General features: G+C 38.9%; 1 protein-coding gene across 9 annotated transcripts in view; it reads right to left on the reverse strand.

The window, feature by feature from the left end:
* Positions 1–24,067, reverse strand: part of Enox2 (ecto-NOX disulfide-thiol exchanger 2) — a 343,811-nt gene that overhangs the window by 67,607 nt on the left and 252,137 nt on the right. For all 9 annotated transcript variants that reach the window (XM_045141079.1, XM_045141083.1, XM_045141080.1 and 6 more), the window contains 2 exons: positions 18,783–18,938; positions 7,398–7,604 (listed from right to left, as the gene is read on the reverse strand). In XM_045141079.1, the coding sequence (XP_044997014.1) occupies positions 7,398–7,604; positions 18,783–18,938 (363 nt within the window). The remainder of the gene's footprint in view (positions 1–7,397; positions 7,605–18,782; positions 18,939–24,067) is intronic.

The following is a 24,067-nucleotide window of genomic DNA, read 5'->3' on the forward strand; positions in this document are numbered from 1 at the left end:
TATCTACACAATGTAATTCTACTCAGTAGTAAGAAAAATAATGACACAATGAAATTTGTAGGAAAATGGACAAATTTGACAGATCATTCCAAGTGAACTCACATAATCACAGAAAGACAATCGTCACATGGTCTCACTCGTCTGCAGTTCCTAACCTGGATCAGCCCGAGTTGCTGACATACCTGAATGATATCTTGAGGCTTGGACAATAGGGAGGGTAGAGCATGGGGGAAGGGTAGTGGTGGGGGAGACACACAAAATTGAACACAAACTGCACTGGTACCATAGAATCCTATATCCTGGAAGTCAGACTAAAAGAAGACCTTAGGGGACATACCTGAATCAAGTGAGACAAAGCCTAACCTTAAATTACTCCTCTTTTTCTCTTTTCTTTTCCGTTGGCTCTGGCCTATAATTCCCTGTACCAGGATGTCATTTAATACCACAATGAGCTGTTGATCAGAAAGACCTACTAGATCTCAGAAAACAAACAAGACAGACTTCTGTTAGAGCACTTGATTACCCACCTGAGGTTAATGGTAAGATCCTACCACTGAAGACACCATATACTGTCAGTATGGACCATAGAGAGACCTGGTTGAAATTTGGAAGAGAGCCTGTTCCCAGACAATTAGCCCATATAGTGCTGGAAGGCGCTACATGAGCTAGTGGGAGAAAGTGACCAATATCTGTATGAGCAACTCAAAGTCTAAGCGACTCACAAGCAAACAACCTGGCATGATGCTCACACAAATGCAATAGTGACACACAGCCATGGTGGGTAAACAACTGTTCTTGGATTGGCTAACAGATCCGCTCAGTAGAAAGGAAACCATATCTGGAACTGGGAAACAAGTCCAAGTCATATCCAGATAATGTCAAGCTCCTACTAATCTTGGCATATAAAAGGGTCTACAACCTTTAAATTCGCTCTAAATTAATAATGGTTATACCATTTAATATACCAGTCCTGACTTTACTCTCCTTTGGGGATTCTGCTTCTCTTTTTCAGATGGGAGCAGGATCTCAGTAAATGACCCAGTGCACTTCACCCCAGTCCCAGCTGAAACTACAGAGGAATTGGGGAAATAAGCAAGAGTGCTGCTTTCTTGGTGAACTGATTTCAGCACAAGGACTGAGAATAATCACTGGTTAGGTATAATGGCAAAGCAGGCACTGCAAAAGACAAAAAAGTAAAAAAAAAGAAAGACACTGAGGACACTCAACATCTACCAAAGCAGAGATCCAGAGGCTCCTAAGAGCCCATCACTGAAGTAGACTTAAAACACACCCAACATAGCTCATGGAATTTTGTGGAAGAGGGGCAGAAAGATTGTTAGAGCCACAAGTTGGGCCATTTTGCACAGAGACATTGCCTTTCCCCATAACTGACTGCTGCCCCGTAATGCATGGCCCACAATCCCCATGGGTTGACCCGTATCCCCAACAAGGAGGGCCTCTTCAGAAAAGAGGCAGGGAGGAGGGAAAGGATGCTACCAACATGCATTGTTTACATATTAAATATGTCTACATTTAATAAAAACAAATTTATAAAGAAGTGTTACAAAGATCCAACAATAAAGACAGAAGAAACAAAATGGGATCTTATATGCTCAAGTGGAAATTGGAAAGATTGTGTATATTAAGTAGAAACACAGAAGATGTGAAAAAAATCCCAATTCAAGAGTTCTAGATACTTAAACCACCATGTTTAAGCTGAGAATAATCACTGGATAGGTATAATGCCAAAGTGGGCTTTGCAAAAGACAAAAAAAAAACCCTTTAAAATATAGCCACAGAATCAATATAAAATAGAATAAAGATAGAAAACATATTAAAAAAAAATGATTTGAGTATAAATAAGCTGTGAGACATTAACAGACCTAATAGATGCCTAACAGTACCTCTGAAAGATAGGAGAGTGGAAGAACCAAAAATTCTTCAGTAGCAGGAAAATATTTCCAAAATTACTTAAAGTTCATGGAACAAAGAAGTCCAATGAATTCCAAGCACAAGAAACATGAATTTATATTTTCATGATCTTTATCATAACTGATCAATATAAGACACCTGTATGGAGAGACAAAGATAATATCTTAATTATTGTTGGAAACAATGCATGCAAGAAGATAGTGGAACAGCATTTGAGAGGGGGAAGCAAAAAACCTTGTTAGCCCACTTGGGAAAGCAGAGGTAGGAGGATCGCCGTAAATTTGAGGACATCCTTAGACTCCATAGTGAATTCCAGGTTAGCCTGGGCTAGAGTGAGACCCTACCTCATAAAAAAATAAACCTTGTTAGCCAAGAAATCTATATCCAGAGGAAAACCTTTCTAAAAATAAAAGTAAAGATTTTTTTTTTCTTTTGAGACAGGTTCATTCTATGTAGCACCCAATATGAAACTTTGAACCAGCATAAAAGATAATGGGCTTCACTTGATGATAGTCAAAAGAAATCATTTCAATTATAATTATTTGTTTCAGGTATTCTGAATTTGAATTTTTGCTCTAAACAGATTTTATGTAAAGCATTTCTAACTTGCTCCACTCCAAATGTACTATATAAACCACTATCATTTCTAGATTACACTGTTACAGCTAGTTAAATTATATCCCAATACTATTCTTGGTCACAGCCTCAATCCATCTTCTACCCAGTATGTATATTCTGAAAGAGTTTAGCAGAAGCATGTCTGTACTATGAACAAAAGATAACAGGAAATTCAAATATTAGAAAATTGGTGCCAAATGGAAATTTGGATCTATACAGAGGAAGAACATATATAATGCATGATTCCACTTATACAAAGTTTTAAAAAATGCACAGTAATTTGATACAGAAAATACAAGTGGGTGCTTGACAAGAAAGTGAGGAGTAATAAGGGGGAAGAGATTATAAAAGAAGCATGAATGAAGTATTAGTGAGTATATGGCATATTCGTTATCTTTATTGTTGGTGATGATTTGACACTTGGATGTATCTATATATGTATGTATGTATGTATATGGTATTATATAATTATATTTTGAAATATGTGAAGGTGATTGAACATCAATTATACCTCATACCTCAATACAGCAGTTATAAGGAACACTGAAAATGCTACATAGTCTTTTCAGAAAAAAAGAACAGATTCATAAGCAAACTAAATTGTTTAGAATCCTTTGCAGTGTACAGAACAGTTGCATACTCTCATCCATCTTATTGATAATCTGAGCCAGTAGAAAAGTGGGGCTTTAAATTAATTACTAAAGAGATTATGACATGAAAGTACTATGTGAAGCACAAGAATGACGCTGTGATGCTATGGGGTAGGTACACCCAAAGGTGTTTCAGTGACAGCAGAAATGATTCTTTCTACATTTCTGTAATGTATGTGTGGGTGTTATATGCATATGTGTAAATATACATGCCCCGTGCACACATGGGCAGAGTACAGAGGAGATTGTTGAGTGCTGTCTTCTAGTGCTCATTTCCCTTATTTCCTTGAGATGAAGTCTTTTACTAAACCAAGAACTGTCATGTTAAGTCAGGCTGGCTTACCAATGAGCTTCAGTGATTTTCATACTGCTGCTCCCCACACAACTGGGCTTACAGCCATTTACGGCCAGCCCAGCTGTTTACATGGGTGCTGGGAATTGAGCTCAGGGTGAATCAGGTCCTCTCAGGCCCTCATGCTTGTGTGGCAAGAATTCTTACCCACTGAGCCATCTCCCTGCAGGGGATTTTGTTTGCTTGTTTTCACCACTTTCTTTCATAATGTGAGATAAAAGAAAAAGAGTCCCATTCAAGAGATTTCCAGCACTTATGACCTTCCTGGGGGACGTTCAAATTTAAAGGGCAAAATTTAGTTATTTTCACAACACTGGTTGCCATCTCCTTTATGTTGGCAGTCCTGGGAATGTTTCTCCAAGGTGGCTATTAGTAGAGAATTGATTTCAGTGATGTTTAGATGGGTACCTCCTGAGCAGTATATTTTCTTTTATGTATAACTGTTTTAGGCTTTTTGAGACCTTTACATTCTTATTAAAATAGTCTATTGTGGACTGCTCTGTTGTTGCTAAGTGCTGTCTAATCTTTAGTCGTTAGATGCTGTAGCACTTAGCAGCTATAATAAGAGTAATCTGCATCTACTTCCTCCTTTTGGTCCCCATGTTTCTAGCCTACTTCTTTTCAAATCCCTGTTTCCTTGACCCTGGCCTACTGCAGCATGATTCTAACTGATCTCCTCTCCAATCCATTTTTACACAGATCTGTTCGATTAATCTTTCAGAAACAATAAATTTCCTTGTTCAGAACTGTCTTCAACAATTCCCTATTAACCTGAGGAGTAAAGATACAATTATTAAACCTTTGGAAGTATACTAACAACAGATGCTTTTCCACCCCCCTCTCATGGTCTACATAGCATGCAAACAACCACTTACTGTTTTCTGAATGCTCACCACCAACACTTTCCACCTTTGTACCTTTCCCTACTGTCCACAAGCAAATCTCTTTGTCAAAGACTTAGTGCAAAAGCAACCTCTATGGATATCCCAGGTGTGATGGTTTTATTCAGGTGCCCCCTCCATAAACTTAGGTGTTCTGAATGCTATGTCCCCAGCTGGTGGAAATTTGGTAATTGGAGCTTCCTGGAGGTGGTGTATTATTGGGGGCAGGCTTATGGGTGTTACAGCCAGCTTCTTCTTGCCAGTGTTTGGCACATTCTCCTGCTGCTGTTGTCAATCTGATAATGGCCAGGAGATAAAGTACACCCTCTGCTCATGCCATTGTTTTCCCTGCCATCATGGAGCTTTCCCTTGAGTCTATAAGCCAAAATAAACCCTTTCCTTCCACAATCTGATCTTGGTTGGGTGTTTTCTGCCAGCAATGAGAAGCTGACAATAACAGAAACACTAGGTAAGGATTCAGAAATATTCACTTTCTCTTTCTTTCTCCTCTCTCTGTCCTCTGCCCTTTTTCTCCCATGGCATTAATAACTGTTAACCATCATTACTGTTAGAAGCGAATTTATCTTAAGTAATGTTTGCTGGTGAATACCTGTTTCTTTGATAAATGGATACATGGTTGTATGCTAAGTCCAGGTTCATTAACAGAAGAACTAGGTTTAACTCATTTTTACTCTGCACACCACTTTACAGAAAAGAGCTGTTAAATAAGCATCTACTACATAAATGAATGTGCTGTCACTCTAAAATACCTTGTGCTTAATTTCAGGTCTTCCAAACCACTACTCTTAGGCAAACAAAAAAAAAATTGTTCTACCCTCTTTCCAATTACCCTGTCTTCTTTCTAGCATGTTTGACCACTGCTCCATAAAAATATCAATTTAAACTAAACAAAAGATCAACCATGAAACTTCATCCTTAAAACAACACAAGTACAAAAGACTTCATTATCATTTAAGAGAAATCATTCTAATCACATTTCCTTGTTTCAGGTGTCCCAAATCTGAATTTTCACCATAAACAGGAGATTTTATGTAAAGCAACAGTTCCTACTTGCTCCCCTCCAGGTGTACTATATAAACTACCACTTCCAGGTTAGTCACATATTAAATCTAATTAAAGTATCTTCCAGCCAATAATACATTTGGCCATAACCCTCAAACCATCTTCTACCCAGAGAGTTCATTACTAAGATATAAATCATATCACATTACTCTATATTTTCAACTCCTTCAGGGTCTTCCAGAATAAAACTGATTATCCTGGTTTGCAAGGCCACATCTAACCTTCTATCTTGTGCTTGAAAATGTCAAGCCCAATTTCATTTCAGGGCTGTTGGTTGACTGATACTTAGTTTGGAATGTTCTTGCCTGAGATATTCACATGGCCATCTCCTGTCACATTGTTCAAGTCTTAGTTCAAATACTAATGAAAAGTTCCTTTCCTAAGAACTCTGGTTACAATAGCTTTTGTTCAAACAATTATCAGTACCTATATTAACTTCTTTGTCTGCCATTTTTGCTATAGACAGTGTAATTCCTTGATGATAGGAAATCAGTCTTTGCTACATTCCTAGCAACTTAGCATTATGTCTAGCAGTTGGTAAACATATGGTAACAGATATTCTGCTTTGATTTGAATGTCTCCCAAAAGTTCACAATACAATCTTTATCCCCAAATTCATATATTAATTGCATTTGCAGGTGGAGCCTTTGTGAGGCAATTGGGATTATATGAGTTCATGAGGATAGGGTCTCCATGAGGGCACTAGTGGCTTTAGAAGAAGGGGAACATGCTTGTTCTGCACTGCCTTTGATGCCCTCTATCATGTTACAATGAAGTAAGAAGGTACTTAATAGCAAGACAGATGTTGGCACCATGCTTTTGGACTTCCTAGCCAATGAAATTGTGAGGCAAATGAAATTCTTCATAAACTATAGAGCCTTGGGTTGTTTTGGTTTCACAGGAGAAAATGGATTAAGATACTTCTATAACTTATTCCTGAGCATCTTCTTTTGTGCCAGGTTATATGTTAGATACTAGGGATTCAGTGTTAAATAAGACATTTCTTGTCCATAAGATGTTCATAGTCTGGCAGGGGAGATGGATATAGAAGCATGAATTTTACCATGGTGTCATGGACATCAAGTCAGAATGAAGCACTCAGGAAAGTGGCAGAGGAGCAGCACATGATTCTGAGGAAGCTTTCTAGAAGGCTTGTGCTTGAGCTGCAGCATTAGGATATGAAAATGTGTGTGTGATGGGTGGGAGTGGTCAAAGTAATCCCAGCAGGATGAAAGGCATAAAACACTAAGGTAAATTCTGGGATCTAGAATTTCCTTAGTGTGTTTAGGACATTGCACTAAAAGGCAGAGCAGATAATCAAGGCCTTTTGATGTCATATGTAGAGTCTAGAGTTATCCTATAGATAGTTTGGAACTACTGAAGGCTTTGACGGAGGAAGGCAAGAGATAGCATTCCTTTTTCAACATCCTTATGTATTTGTATGTGGGAGTGGCATGCATGCTTGGCTACATGCATGTTCATATGTATGTGAGTGCACAAATGCATATGTGCATATAGAGGCCACACAAGGATATTAGATGTCTTCCTCAATTGCTTTCAACTTTTATTCTTTAGGACAGGGACTCTTGCTCAACCTAGAGCTCAGTGGTTTTGTTAGACTTGCTAGTTTTCCTGTCTTTGCCTCCCCAGTGCATTTTATGCCTGGCATTTTATATACGTACTGGGGATGTAAACACAGGTCCTCATGCATTTACAAGCACTTTAACTACTGAGCCACTTCCCCAGCCTTGTCTTTCCCATCTTTTAAGGCAAAAGTTGGTAATGTTCAACTTACACACTGGCTGCTTCTGGTGTGAATGCTGAGATTCTTGATATCAGTATTGGGTCTAGTGGGCACAAGCCCCAAATCTAAACACCTACCAGACAGATAGAGGGCTTTGTCCACCATGTACTCCTCAGCAAAGCGAATATGGCAGAAGTTCTTTTTGCTCTTCCGGATAGCAATGATCTCTCCACACTGCTCGAAGACTTCCACAATGATCTGTTCTGTCCCATTTTCAGGCAGGCCACCCACAAATACTGTTTTGCATCCTGGTGGTCTTTCTCGGGTTGCAGGAGGTGGGAGATCTAAATGTAAAAGCAAAAGCATTTGATTAAAATGTTTCCTTGGGAAAACGTCTTTGAAATCTTAACTTTTCAGTGAGATACCCTACTTCCTCCAACACACTTTGCCCTCCATGCTGCCTAACTTGGCTCCATAGTAAATTGACTGCATAAATCTGAAAATCAGTTTATTTAGTGGATTGGTACCATGATTTCTATAGGCTAGAGACCCAGGGCTGTCTGTTGGTACCATCTAGAGCTTGTTAGGTTTGTTACTTAGTTTTGCTGTGATGAACCAGCCAGATCAAATTTTTAGTCATTTTTATTAGGCAAGCTGATCACAAGAGTTTGCAACATTAGGGTAACTGAGAGAGAGAGAGAGAGAGAGAGAGAGAGAGAGAGAGAGAGAGAGAGAGAGAGAGAGGGAGGGAGTTTGTTTCATTCAGATGGTAGTTACTATATCCTCTCTAGTCATGTGTAATGACAGAATTGGCTCAGGATTACTTTGACAATCATGAGATGAATACTTTCTGAAGTATTTGTGGATGCCAGAATGATCTGGTTACACCGATTAGAACACAGCATTTCATGTTTACATTTTTATAATGCACATGCACACACACACACAGGAGCCTTTTCTAAAATTCCTTGCTTGAGTGGTGAACACAAAGATGATCTTACAGCATTCAGTGAGACATAAGAGAGACAGTAGAGACAGTAAGCATGTCTGGGAAATCATTAACTAAAGTGAGATAAATTTGGCTACAGAGAGTCATTAAAAACATCCACAAAGAGATGATTCGCCCTCTGCTTAAAAAACTGTCCTTTCTCCTCATTGTATAATACTGCCTGTTGTATTTTTCTGCTCCTCGTCATTCATTATGTGCATGAAAGCATTCTGTAAACCAAATCCTAACTAACATGATGGCCATGGGGTTTTCTAGTGTTGGTTTTATATCTGCAAGGATTTATTTTGTGTAATCCATTCTTCCTTGCAGCTCTTAACAATTCTCACAGCTCAAGATTTGGAGGGCTCAACAACCAGCTCACATGTGAAAATAAATGAGTCTCACTAAGAGATTAGGCCAAGGCCCCTACACAACTCTGCTTCTTATCCCAGTTGGCAAGCAGTTGATTTGGAACCTTCTTGGAGATCAGAAGCTCTAGTTTTCTCGCTTTGCTACTGCTAGCTGTCCTTTTGGCATGGCTGAGAACAAATGGTTCCTTATGATGCTGCTGTTCCTGGGTTTAGTTGATAAAGAGGGTGATGGGATTCTGAGAATTTGTAAACTTTGTTAATTTTGTAATTTTAAGAACTCACTGTATCTTCTTTTGCTTGTTTCATATTAGAGGTTTAGAGGGAAAGAGAAAATAATCTAGTGATCAGGAATCTTAAATGTATTAGTTATGGCTAGTGAGGCTATTGTTTTAGTCAAAACAAAACAACAACAACGATAAAAACAAATGGGCTAATGAGTTTTTTTAAATGTTTTTTTTTAAATTTTTTATTTGTTTATTTGAGAGCGACAGACACAGAGAGAAAGACAGATAGAGGGAGAGAGAGAGAATGGGCGCGCCAGGGCTTCCAGCCTCTGCAAACGAACTCCAGATGCGTGTGCCCCCTTGTGCATCTGGCTAACGTGGGACCTGGGGAACTGAGCCTCCAACCAGGGTCCTTAGGCTTCACAGGCAAGCACTTAACCGCTAAGCCATCTCTCCAGCCCGCTAATGAGTTTTTAACAACTGGAAAGTATTGTATCCATCACACTGCTGGTTATTCTTAACTCTGGTAGCACATTAGGATCAACTTGCATGCTAAACAAACAATGCCTAGGCCCAGCCATGACAAGTCTGATTCAATTAGTTCAGGATGCAGCCTACACATTTGTTTTTGTTGTTTTAAGCTTTTCAGACAGATTTAATTAATATGTAGCTGGCAATGAAAAACCACTGAGCAGACTAAATCTCTGATATTAGAGAGCAAAAATCTTGGTTGAATGAAGTATCTCATTCAAGGACACCAGGTTAGACAGAGAAAACATAAACTTGCAGCAGGTAACCCTGGTCTTAAATAGTATTTACTCAGTATCTGTGTGACCTTGGAGAAATTCCATAACAGCTGAAAACTTCTACTTTATTTATTTGAAAGAAAGAGAAAAAGAGAGAGAGAATGGGCACACCAGGGTCTCTACCCACTGTAAATGAACTCCAGACATGTGTCACCTTGTGTATATGGCTTATGTGGGTAATGCGGAATTAAACAACCTGGGTCTTTAGGCTTCATAGGCAAGTACCTTAACTGCTCCATCTCTCCAGCCCTGCTTTCTTTTTCTTTTTCTTTTTCTTTTTTTTTTTTAAATAGAAATACTATTCCCTGACTTATTTGAGTTTTTGTAAGACAACTGATACCATACTGTCCATATTATATGTGGTAGAATGCCTAGCACTTCGAGGGATCCCAATAACTAATAGTCATTCTAATGTTATTGTTTAGTGTTATAGAACCTGTCATTTCTAATTCCCAAATTGGGGCTTTCTAAAACACTGCTACATGTTACGCCTGGAAAGGAGTAGTAGCTATAAGTTAAACTTGGGAAGCCCTAGTTTCCTTGCCTTACCTAGATCTTTAGACAAATTTGGGCTTGAGGAATGTATAGTAGTGAAGACATGTTGTTTTGGCCATGGAACAACAACCCAGTCACTGTGTAAACAGGTCAAGAAATTTCATGACCATCCATATAGGTAAAGCTGTATTTTCAAAAGTCAAAGGCTTTAGAATAATGTCCTATTCTAGGATAAAATGGTTTCTATTTACTTTTAAAGTATTTACTTTTAAAGGAGTTGGATGGTGAAGAATCCTTTTATAAAACAAACATCACCTTCATTGCATTACTTGAATTTACCTGAATCTACCTTCTTGCCCATTGAAACATTAAGAGATGTGATGTTATTGCAGCAGGTCTACTTAACACTGAAAATGCAGAAGTTCCATCCTCTGAATATATGTGTGATACTTAAAAATTCTGTGATATAGCCATCATCCTAATTAGCAGCCATGATTGTGACTGTTGTGACTGTGGCTAAGTAAATGAGCATAAAATACACTAAGAATAATATTAAGAATGTCAGAGAATTATTTATTTTCTTTGGGTAAATATAGAAAGCTTCTTTGATAGCATTTACTGAGATTTATACTCCTGGTTGGTGGCTTAGATTTTTTTGCACAGACGTTTTCTTAGTTTCTATCCTGAGTGACGATTTTAAATCTATGCCACCAAGCCAGGCAATGGGCTATACTAGCCTCCTTAATGGATACTACCTGTTTCTTTATTATAGCTCAATGTACTTTGCTGTCTAGGTCTGACTTTCTAATCACACTGAAATACAGTGATCAGGGCACAACAATGAATGCCCCGTAGGAGGACAAATTGAAATTCCATTTGTAAGGTAGTGTGATAAGCCCTGTAGTGCCTCAATCATCACTCAGGATGGATACTAAAAAACTTCCATGTAAAGATCCAAGCCAATAATTGGGAGTATAAAGAACTAATCTCTGGTAATGGAAAAGGAGGAGCTTCTAGCAATTCTAATTAGATCTAAGCATCCACTCTGGGGAGCTGTATTAGGGCAATCAATGTTAGGATCATAGTCATTACTGGTCTTTGAAAAGAGAGGGAGGGTGCAGAATTAAGGACCCAAATATTCCTTGCATCACATCTGAATTTTCAAAGGAGCATCAGAAGTCACTCAGCTGGTTTGCCAGAATGTAAGCAATACAAAGTCTGTGAGTAGATTTTATTAGATAGCCCAAGATTGAAGGCCTCCTAGATAATCAGCAGGAGTCAGATGCATTTGAATGTAATTCCTACCGATTAGCAATAATCAGAAGGCTGGCAATTTGTTATTAATGCTTAATTTACTCATTTTGTCTAATTCTCTTTATAGAATCCAGCCACAAGAGCCAAAATGGGGTCTGTCTGTTTTGATATGGCAACATACCAATAAATGGTTTTTTTTTTTTTTTTTTTTTTTTTGGCTCCTGGGGGTTTCATATGTGGCTGTGCACAGATATCAGGTGATCTTCTTTCATTTATTCTCCATTCACTGTTACTTCTAACAGACTAAAAATGTAACCTGTCCATACAGAAGGTGTTGAAGCCATAGTGAAAAATCTTGACAAAATTGGCTTCTCCAGAGAGATGGTATTACCCTTTTCTCTTATCACAGACAACTGCTAATTGGAATTTCAGGAAATCTTTGACAGTCACCCTGTGGGGACAAAGTATGTTCGTTGCAGACAGTTATTTTTTGCCATACTGCTAAATTCTGGGAATCAGTGCATGGTGCTCTGATGGGTAAATAGTTGCCATTTTCCTTTAGGAGACTAGTGCTAGGTCTGCTTCCCTCAAGTATGATCTACTGATTTTTCATACCATGTCTGATTGCCTACTCTAGATTACAGAGGTTCTGTTAGGTACCAATATCTCATAACTAGTTAGAGATGGAGAACCGGGTTATGAAATAAGGACTGTTACTTTAGAGCTTGAGATTTTTACTTTTATGAAATCCTGCTTGCTCCAGCATATGTAACAGTTCTATGTGCTACTACCAAATTTCCTCTTGATTTTATCAGTGCTTTCTGAGGATTTTGCCTGAAAATAATTATAGAATTCTAGTGGAAGCTTTTAAAATGTAGATAATAATAATTTTAGAGCTGGGTGAAGAACTTGGAGATATCTAAGCTAATTTGTCCTAATATCCATGTCTTGTAGACAAGGAAACTGAGACCCAAGGAGGTTAAATGATTGGTCAAGGTCTTATAGCTACTTAGTGACAGAGCTTGGGAAAGAACCAAGTTCTAGTGACTTACCACTTGGTAGTTTGCCAATCTAGTATAATATATTTTTTGTACATTTGATTTATATTCATCTAGAAAAGTATAGTTTGTAGTTGATTATGAGTGTTTGATGCTCAGAAGAGAGTTATGTAGTATATACTAATAATCACCCTCTATTCCCTTGCTTTGTTTGCTAGGCCTTTGATCACTTCCTCTTTGCTATCCATGCATCTATCCACCCATAATTTCCTCTATATTTCAACAAATTATTGAATACCTACTATATGTCAGATACTTTATTAAGTATTGGGAATAAGTGAACAAAATAGAGAACTTAGACAGTATCTGTGGGTTTCTGCACAGTGTATGTAGTTTCTTAAAAGGAAATAAGTATCATACAAAAAAAAAGACTGAGGGTGGTAGTATTAGAAATATGGTAGAGAGAAAGTACATTTGAGAAATACTTGAAGAAAGTGAGAGTAATATTTAGGATATTTAGGAGAAGAGCACCCTAGTCAAATGGAAGAGCTAGTACATAGGTATTATGGTGGGACAGTGCTTGTTGTGTTCCCAGAGCAGCACAGAGGTAACTGTGAGCAGAACAGAGACTGAGTGATGGAGAGGAAAGTAGGAGATGATGTCAAAGATATAATATGGAGGAGGAAAGTAGTATAGGACCTTAAATGCCATTGAAAGGACTTTGGCTATTATCATGAGTAACATGGAGAGCAATTAAAAGGTTTTGAGTATAGAGTGACATGATCTGACTTGGGTTTTAAAAGGAACACTATGCATATTCTGTTAAGACTAGCTAATCATGCAAGGGTTGAAGACACAAACAATAATTAGAAAGATACTAAAGTAGTTCACAAAATGAATCATGGTGGCTATGAGCTGGATTATAAAAGTATATTCTTGTGGAAGAAGTAGGATTATAGGTATAAAAGTTAAGGTAGACTGACAGAACTTCTCACAGATTAGATGTGATGTATAAGAGAAACAAAATAGGCAAGGGTGACTTGAGAAGTTTTGTGCTGGAAAACTATTGCAAGGATAGGGTTGTTACTACCTGAAATGGGGGAAGACATTATGGAACAGGTTAGACATTCGGTTTTAAATCTTTCAAGTTTGAAATTTCTGACTCAAGTGGCAATTTCATGGATGAGTTTGGGGGTTTGAGGTTCAGACACTAGGTCTGAGGTCAAAATATAAATCTGAATATCATTGGCATATTGTATTTTATGGTAGGAGACTGGATGAAACCATCAAAATTATCACTGTAGTTAGCAATCAGATCCAGTGGCTGTACTGTGATACCAATAACAAGAAATAAGGGAGGACAAGATGAAATAAAGAAAGAAAACTGAAAGGACAAACCACTGTGTGTGGGGTGGGGGAAGCAGCAGTGTGGTGGTCTGGAAGCCAAGTGAAGAAAGTATAACAAGGAATAAGGAACAATCCATTGTATCACAAACTGTTAGTAGGTTAGTTAGGATAAGAATGGAGAACTGGGGCTGGAGAGATGGCTTAGCGGTTAAGCGCTTGCCTGTGAAGCCTAAGGACCCCGGTTCGAGGCTTGGTTCCCCAGGTCCCACGTTAGCCAGATGGACAAGGGGGTGCACGTGTCTGGAGTTCGTTTGCAGAGGCTGGAAGCCCTGGTGCGCCCATTCTCTCTCCCTCGATCTGTCTTTCTCTCTGTGTCTGTTGCTCTCAAATAAATAAATAAATAAATAAATAAATAAATGGAGAACTGTCCACTAGTTTCAGTATTATTATGTCATTAGTTTTCATAAACAGGGACAAGTTGATAGAGACATAGGAGTAAAAGCATCAAAGAAAATTCAGGAAGTAAAAAGGAAAGATCCAGAAATACCCAGCACAGATAGTCTTTTATAGACTTTTGTTTCTAAGAAGTTTATAGAATTCTATGCAAATTCTTTACTCTTTAAAATTTTGAAATCTATGGATGGTCTGAATCATTCTTATACCTTTAAATGAGTTAAAGTTTTAACAATGATGAGCAGGTCAATAGTACTAAATATAGCAGAATGATAAGTAAGGACTAAAACACTTCCATGAAATCTAGCATCTACTATTGAAATTAAAATGTATTAGCATAATTTACCATAGGTTCTTTTAAATTTTTTTGTTTATTTTTATTTACTTATTTGAGAGTGACAGACAGAGAGAAAGAGGGAGGGAGGGAGGGAGGGAGGGAGGGAGGGAGGGAGAGAGAGAGAGAGAGAGAGAGAGAGAGAGAGAGAGAGAGAGAGAGAGAGAGAGAATGGGCACGCCAGGGCCTCCAGCCACTGCAAACGAACTCCAGATCCATGTGCCCCCTTGTGCATCTGGCTAACGTGGGTCCTGGGGAATCAAGCCTTGAACCGGGGTCCTTAGTCTTCACAGGAGAGTGCTTAACCGTTAAGCCATCTCTCCAGCCCCACAGGTTCTTTTTTAGAAGAGTCCAGGACCAGATGGCTTCTTAGTTGAATTCTATCAAATCTTCATGGAACAACTCAAACCAATCTTTATCAAACTGTGCCACACAACTGGAGTATAGGGAAAGTTCCCCAACTCCTTCTATGAAGCTAGATTCACCCTAATGCCAAAACCAGGCAGAAATGCCACAAGAAAATATAACTACAGGCCTATCTCCCTGATGAACTTAGATGCAAAGATCCTGAACAAAATCCTCACAAACCGAATCCAACAACACATCGAAAGCATTATCCACCTTGACCAAGTGGGATTCATCCCAGGAATGCAGGGGTGGTTCAACATATAGAGATCTGTCAATGTAATACACCACATAAACAAGGTTAAACACAAAAACCACATGGTCATTTAGATAGATGCAGAAAAGGCCTTTGACAAAATACAACATCACTTCATGATCAAAACATTGGAGAGCATTGGCATGGTTGGTTCATATATTAACATAATAAAAGCTATATATGAAGTGCCTAAGGCCCAAATAATACTTAATGGAGAGAGACTGGAGTAATTCCCATTGATATCAGGAACAAGACAGGGGTGTCCACTCTCACCTCTGCTCTTTTTTTTTTAATTTTTGACATAGGATCTGGCTCTAGCCCATGCTGACCTGGAATTCACTATGTAATCTCAGGCTCGCCTCAAATTCACAATGATCCTCCTACCTTAGCCACTAGAATACTGGGACTAAAGTCATGCATCACCATGCCAGAGAGAGAGAGAAAGAGGAGAGAGAGACAGAGAGGGGGGGAGGGGGAGAGAGGGAGGGAGGGAGAGGGGGAGGGAGGGAGGGGGAGAGAGAGAGAGAGAGAAAGTGAGCGAGTCAGTCATCATGCCAGAGAGAGAGAAGAGAAGAGAAAGAAGAAGGGAGGGGAGGGGAGAGGAGAGGAGAAAGAGAGAATATGAATGAATGAGAATAGGCATGCCAGGACCTCCAGCTGCGGCCAACAAACTCCAGATGTGTGTGCCACCTTGTCAATCTGGCATTATGTGGATACTGGGGACTCAAACTTGGGTCATTAGGCTCTGTAGGAAAGTGCCTTAACCATTGAGCAATCTATCCAGTCCTCCCACAGTTATAATTTCAGTACATTCCATACAGAATTACTGTAAGAGGGGGCACTCTTGGAGGAGAGTTACTAGAAGAGTTTGAGGTCAGGAAGCTGTTGAGCCTGACTAAAGGGCAGGCATCTGGTAAGTAGAAAGGACAGATTGAAGACAGAGATGAAACAGAGTAATGAAAGGTTACTGAGATCAGGAGCTTGATTATAAATCTGTGGGCAATGAGAACCCCAAGACCATTTTATGGTTTTATTTATGTTGACAAGCATTTGGATAAGTATTGGGTGAGATAGGGGTTTGAATGGGTGGCAAGTATAGTTTCTAATAAAGCAAGATGACTTAAGAACAGACTGATAGTCTCTAAGTCACAGGATCTTGTTGCTGAAAGGAACCCTGGAGTCAGAGGACAGTGACTACAATAAAATAAATGAGAAATAGGTAAGAATGAGCAGTAGGTTTTAAAATCAAGGTTTCATAATAAGGTACAGTTGGTGGGCCCTGGACAAGAAAAGGGGCTCAGTCACACAAACTTTCTGCGCTTTCTGCCTTACTCTGGTTTTCCTGTTTCACCATCATAAAGAGAAGTTTTTTCACTATTAATATAAGTGGCACTTTTTCTATGCTTTCAGCAAAGAATAAAAGGAGAACCCTCAGCTAAGGATTTTCCCACCCAATTAATCTGAATTTACCTTTTAACAAAATGCATTTCTAAAAAGTAAATAAAACACCAGCCTGCTTTAAGCTTTGTCAGGAGTATTAGTTTTGAATTCAATTCCAAAGGCAGGTTCCTTCCGAGAAGCCACTCATTTACTGGCACTAATTGCCCTGTCAGTGTGCCTTAGTACAAGACAAAGAAATAAAGGAATGAGCTGTGTGGGTACAATGTTTCCTTCTTTCTCTGTGGAGCCTTCCAATTCAGAACTAAGAAGGCATGACTGCAGGTATAGAAAAATAAAATGTGCTTATTTATTTTACTATAGACTCTGAAGTTACAATCTCTTTAAACCATGTATTTTGACATACACTCAAAGACTGCTTAAGGTTTGGTCTATGTGTTCTGTGCTACTCTCTGGAGATGCAGAAACTGAACATCCTTAAAGTAGTATATTATACCCACTCTGGACATTATAGGTTATGAGCCATCCTGTTAGCTTAGACTTAACTGATGCAATGAAAGTCTAGCGTAGGCTGATTATGCAATGCATGATTGACTAAATCACCAGATTCTGCCTTTTCATAAGCAAGAAGTATTAACACTGACAAAGCCTAAATTCATGGGTTTTGACATTTAATGGTATTAAACTAGAGTAAGAGACAGGATATAACAACATCATTCAACCATCTACACACTAAGTCAAATTCCAGGAACAGCCATTTGAACTAGCAAGAAAATCTCCAAAAGACATTTTATTTTGTATTCTCTAACTCTCCTTGTAACATGATGCCCTTCTCCAAACACATCTTCTGAAATGCTGGCTTCCTAAGTTTCTTATTTGTATGGAAAAATTCTCCCTGTTAACAACCCAGTTCAGAAATCAAAAGGCATGAAAATCATTCCTCTATTAGCAAAAGTGGCCAAGAGGACCTGTCAATCCAACTCTGACAGTTTCTAAAACCTTCTCAGTTATGAGCAGGGCATACAAAGTAGAATGTTGGTCACTGCTAGGCCCAATTCATGATTAACTGATTCCTATTTAAGGTAGATGAAGTATTTGTCTGAAAACACATATCAAAGGTTCATCTTTATCTTGATGAGACAGTTCATTTAAACTATGGTTTAAACTCCTGAACAGGTATGTTAACAAGCAGCATCCTTGCTATGCCAGGCAGCACCACCAGGCCTATAGAATGAGCATTAGAGCAGACTGGGTCATGTGAAGAAAGTTTCTAGTCAGCACATAAAACTCCAAATGGAGGCTGGAGAGATTTCTCAGTGGTTAAGGCACTTGCCTGCAAAGCCTAATGACCCAGGCTCAACTCACCAGTACCAACGTAAAGCCAGGCGCACAGTGGCACATGTATTGGGAGTTTGTTTGCAGTGGCTGGAGACCCTGGTGTGCCCATATTCTCTCTCTCTCTCTCTGCTTACAGATAAATAAATAAACATATTTTAAAAACTCTAAATGGGTCTGGACAATGGTCTCAGTCAATTATTATCCCCAGTATATTTAAACTGAAACATGATCATCCTATCATTACAGATATGGTAGTGCAAGTCTAAGAAGAAGCCCATTCTATACTAACAAGCTAGGTTCCTAAGTCATTGCCATATGAGTTGCACTGATGGGATGGCTACAGGCAGTATGATTTAGTCTCGACATTCCTCTTTTCCCTTCCAATAAGTTGAACTGCACCTTACTGTATATTGCAGCACATGAGATGACTAACAGTAGTTGGAGTGATGACTAGCTGCTAACAGTTGTAAACTCTTAGCACTAAATGCATACACTCATGGGCTTCAAGTCAGCTCAGATTTCACTCCATCTCTACCAGCATCCACATTTGGGACTGTTAGGTAGAAGAAAAAGCACAAACAAGAGTGTTGGGCAGTTGGAGTTGGGTGCCTCCTTCTGTACTTACACACCTGAATTCCATACCAGACGGCATCAGAAACATGCTACATCCCTCATACTGCAATCAGCACACAAAACTCTACTGTTCTGTACATAAAGTTCAGTCTTGCCTAGTGAGAGAAAATGTTCCTGCTTTTGTGTTCTGAGTGATGCATCCATATCTATATCCATGAGGCCCTTGGGTATTCTTTTGAAAAAGAGGAAACAACAGAACATTGTGAAAGAGCAGAACAGTACTTGGGTTGGGAGGGAAGAGTGTGCAGCTTTTGCAATGTATGATCTCTTTTACTACTGGCATATCCGGAGGAATTGGTGGAGGTACAATTCCCAAACCAGGCATCATTGGAGTTATTGGTGGAATTCCAGTCATCATTCCAAGGGCAGGATCAAAGTCTGAAAAGGAAGAGGAAAGAATTACAATAAATGACAGCAGACAAGGAGATAAAATGCTACCACATAAGTGTCAAAACAAAGATATTTATAAGAGGCAAAAATAAAGATCATGATAGTTTGCACTTTCCTATCAGGATTTGGTGTTTTAAAAATTATTTTTTATTATTATTTTTTAATTTGTCCAAGACCTACTGAAGTCTTTGCATATCATTTTGATATCCAGCACCTTGTCTGGTAATCTCACTTCTATTAGTTTTCATTACACACCCTTGGCTCCAGTCTCACAAGGCTTCTCGCTGTTTCTTATATACCCTTTCTTTTTTTTCTACTGCACTATAGTGTAGAAAACACACAGTTTGGGGTATTAGGCAGACTTGGGTTCTTCTACCATTTGTTTAGCAATATGAGCTTTCATATTATCAGCTGCAAAATATAGTCTATACCTCCTAATTTACAGGGAGCTGTGAAGAGTAAATAAAATGATTAATGAAATATATTTAGCTCATAATATGGTACAAGAGTCAATGAAGTCTAATTTGTGTGCCTTTATTCATGAGTTTCACTGATGTAAACCATTTGAGTCTACCCCAATTCTTCCCATGCGTCAAGGCCTAAATCTTACCATATTTGAGGTCATCTTTGTAGAGTATTGTACTTCATTCTTAATTCTGTATCTAAAACTTATTTGTACTATATTTGTTGTCAGTGAGTTTTATTTTACTTTATATTCTCATTTCTTTCATTCAGTGATGGGTCTAGAAACTGTGAGGGTACCTATGATGGTTAATCTATGGTTGTCAACTTGATAGGATATAGAATCACTATGGAAATACATCTCTGGAGAATCTATAAAGGATTATCTTGGTTAGTTTAACTGAGGTGGGAAAACCTACCGTAATTATGGGTAGCTCCATTCCCTGGGCTGAGAGCCTTGGACTGAATGAAGAGGAGAAACTGAGCAGCAGCATTCTGCTTCTACTACTGTGATGCCAACTTCCTACTCCCCCCAAAACAAACTCTTTCCAACCCAAAATTGCTTCTGATTTGGGCATTTTTGTCCCAGTGATGAGACAGTACCTGATGCAGTACAAAGAAAAACCCAAAACAAAATAAAACTTTCTTGAGGGCCTCATGTATGTATACAAATTGATCCACTCCCAAATTAGTATCAACAACTTTCTAATGGCATGCTCTCATGTGATACCATGTAAACACATACCACTTCAGTAACCTGTAGTGATTTACCTTGACAGACCATTTTTCAGGACTCAAGACCACAGGGAGGCATTAAGTCCTGAAACTTCATTGGGCACATAGTTTATTCCATACATGGGACTGGGGATTGGAGAATGCCCAAAAGGGGATAAATAGGAACTGGGGTGCATAGGGATTTAGTGTGAGATTGGGGCTCCTCACTCTAATAATACTGCCAGCTCTGATCTGACCCTGACATGGAGGGGGAAACTTAGAAAATTTTGAGAATGATGCTTCTGGTGTGCAGAACACTGGTAGGTCTTGATCTGGACTCAGCACTTATGGCACTGACTGCCTGGCTAGTATTCAGCAATACAGAGGGACTTAGAAAATATTGAGGTAAGCCTTTCAAAGCAGAGTGCTTCTCCCTCAGTGAGGTGTAGCCCCAGAACAAGGGACTCATTTGATTGGCTCCAAGAACAGTACTAATTTCAGTGTTCAAATTTTGTACAAAAATTCAATTTCTTTGAGAGAAGTAAATTCACTGTACTTTGATTTCCCACATCTTACACCTGTCTTAATATGGAACCAGATAAAGTATACTGCAAACAGAGGAAGTACTGTACAAAGTTATTTTAGTAAAGCACAGGCAGTTGCATTAACAGCAGCAGGCACTACTTACAGAGACTTCACTATGCTCAACACACATCAGAAGGGTAATGTCTATAAAGATATACTTTATGTGGTATTGAAGTTCCTAGGTGGTTCTCTAAGGTGCTGGATGAGGTAGGTCTAGGCAGCTCAGAGAATTTGTGCTTCCAACAGAAGCAGAATTTTAGCCTTAACATGCCCAGGAAGAAGGAGTCCTATGTCTGGGCAGATGGGAAAGGAAGTGACACATGGGAATCCCCTGTTGTAAAGTCAGTCCAAACATGCTACTGTATCTCCATCTTCTCACAGGTCTGTCTTCCTGAGATGCTCACACTTTAGAAACGTTTAAGGATGGAAAATTTTTCTCCAAAGTTATTTTGTTTTATGAAAATATTTACTTTTAACCTATGTTATTATTCATTTTGATTATTGACTTGATTGGCTCTGCAATCAACTGAGAGATATGCGTATGGGTTGACTTGCAAAGGCATCTCCAGGAAGGATTAACTAAGCGAGAAAGACCTCTGCCAGAATGGGTGGCACCCTCCTGCAGAAGTCTAGCTAGATATAAGGAGGTCCAAAGGAATATAAGTGCTTCTTGCTTGACTGCTTTTGCTTGCTGATTCCATCCTTGGCTGTTATCAGAACCCAGTATCTTAGGCCTACCAATGTGGACTGAAGACCAATGGCTCTGCAGGAAACTTCCAGGCCTTCCGCTCCAGATTGGGACTGCTCAAGCATCCATGGTTTGTAGAATGAGTTCTCAGCCATTCTAGTGTGTAGACAGTCACAGCCTCAATCATGTAAGCCAATCTAATAAATCTCCCTTTGTACTATATATACATTTTATGCATTCTATTCCTCTAGAGAACCCTGACACAATCCTCATGTTACCTCACCCAACATTCATATGAACATGCATGTACATCTCCTCTCTGCTATGGTTCTCCTATCTTTATTCTCTTGCACATAACTATTATGTGACCTTAAAACAGCTTTCTTAACATCTCTATGCTCCCATTTATTTTCAGGTAAAAGCAGGACAAAACAATGACATTCACTTCAGCAATAAAAGGACAAAACAGATATGAAGATCTCTGGCAAGATAGTCTTCATAGGTAAGCTTATTTCCTTCTGAGCAAAATATGCAAACATATACTGACAAATTCATGAATGCCTCACACATTCATGATTATATTCCACAAACATTTGGGACAAGCCTCCTCTATGTTGGGTCCTATCAGGGACTGGGGGTGGGTGGGTCCTAGGTTCCTTTTTTTTGGAGAATTTAAGGCGTCTGGCCCCCTGTCTTCCCATGTTGCAGAGTTAGAATACTCTGATTCAGAATGCCACTTGTCTTTGGGAAATGTAATTCCTTGTGCATAAAATTTTGGAGAAATTGTTAACATTATTTCACCCATTTACAAACTGTTAATTTTCCTTACTAAAAGATCAGATTGGATTGTTTGCCAGGTAAACAATCCCATCTATATTCCCCTGGTATTGAAATGTTTGTCTTCCTTTTATTGTTCTGCCTTACTCCTCATTGTTATTCATATAGCTCTGTCACTCACAATTCTACCTTACTACAGATTACAGAAACATCACTTCATTAAACTGAGAAGGAAATGTCTGTCTCCATGTACTGTCTACTAATAAATGGAGACAAACAAAAAATGAATATATAGGATAATGTAATTGCGGATGTACTCACCACTTGGCAGTTTGGTATGATTACATTAATATTTTATAAATTCATTTAAAAGCAAATGAATTCATAACATATGGCTAAAGATAGAGCTGATAAACACCCCTTCTTCCTTTTGTTCAGTATGCCAAGATTTCCATAGGCTACTCTGCCCAGCAGGACTTGCTGGAGGGCAAGTTATACATAACATTTCCAAAGCTTCTATCATATTGAATACTTCTTTTGCTTGTCTTTAACCATTAAAATACAAAGTGTATTTCTAATGCCCAAAACCCAAAACAAAACAAAACAAAACAACCCTCTCCCCAGGAATCACGGATATATACAAAACCTGAAAAATCAAACTTAAATTTAAAATGTATTGGGAATACAGCACGAAAGAAATAAGAAATTCCCTCCCTTATTTTGGCTCATGGCCTAGATTGAGAAGTACTGTACCAAGTCCTTTTTATTGCCACTTATATTAGGAACTCAAACTTCTCATACAAAAGCATTGTGGAAAGGCCAAAGTATTCCTCCAAAGTCCTTTTCATAGAAAAATCCCCTATTTTGCTTTGCTCTCATAGCTTCTTTTGACACTCTTTTCCCACGGTCTTCTTGACTCTTGGCACAGTCACTGATGAAAGACCCATAAGGTATTGGTCTGAATACCCTCTTCTGATTCATGTGCCTTCCAGACCAACCCCTTTCAAAATGCTGCAAATGTATGCTTGTGTTAGTTGGGCCAGTTTGCTACTCATAGCAAGAGTGCAGTTCTACCACATGATTTCAAGTAATATTTCAGTATACACTTGGGCTTTCCTGCTACCTAGCAACTAACTGGACCTTATTGAATTTGACATTATTATCCTCCATTCTCTGAACAAGTAAGTGATAGTGGGTACAAATGTCACTTCTGTGCTATTAGTCCATCATCTAAATGTCCATCTGATAACAATCAGCTGGCTGTGGTCCTTTGTTCTATGGGATAGAAATTGTGGGTAGGTGAGGAGTAGTTTTTACAATACTTGCATTTCTGGGCATTTGAGTATCCAAGGCCTAGGAGACTAGATTGGAGGATACAGAGTTTTACAGCAATAAGACCCAAGCGTTGAGGCCTATTCCTATTACCCTGGGTGTGAGAAACAAGAGGCACTTGGGTTGAGATTTATTGCTCTGGACTTTAACCATCAACAGTTATGGCACATGGTAGCTATTGTAAGCCTTGGTTTTTGGCACCAGTGGATTGGGGCATCAGATAGCAGAAGCATGGTATTATTATAGCCCTCATAGAGACTTCAGATGCCACGACCCGTAGCTCTACAGCAACAAATTATGACAGCTCTTTGACCTAGAGTATGGGGATCCTAAGCCCTTGACAGTGGCTAATTTACAGCTTTTGGGTCCAAGATGAGACCCTTGGCCCTTGGTACCTTTCTGAAACTGTTGCAGTGACCAGTGGCTACATTTTCTCATTTTCACAGCCCTTTATTGTCTTTAATGCCTGTCTTTATTTTTCCTGCCCTGGATGCTCTTTAGAGCTCTTCAGTTGCTTTCTCATTACTGTTGTTGCCTCCCTTGTTGTTGCTATTGCTGC

The sequence above is a fragment of the Jaculus jaculus genome, chromosome X (genome assembly GCF_020740685.1).
Source record: "Jaculus jaculus isolate mJacJac1 chromosome X, mJacJac1.mat.Y.cur, whole genome shotgun sequence".
Classification (NCBI taxonomy): domain Eukaryota; kingdom Metazoa; phylum Chordata; class Mammalia; order Rodentia; family Dipodidae; genus Jaculus; species Jaculus jaculus.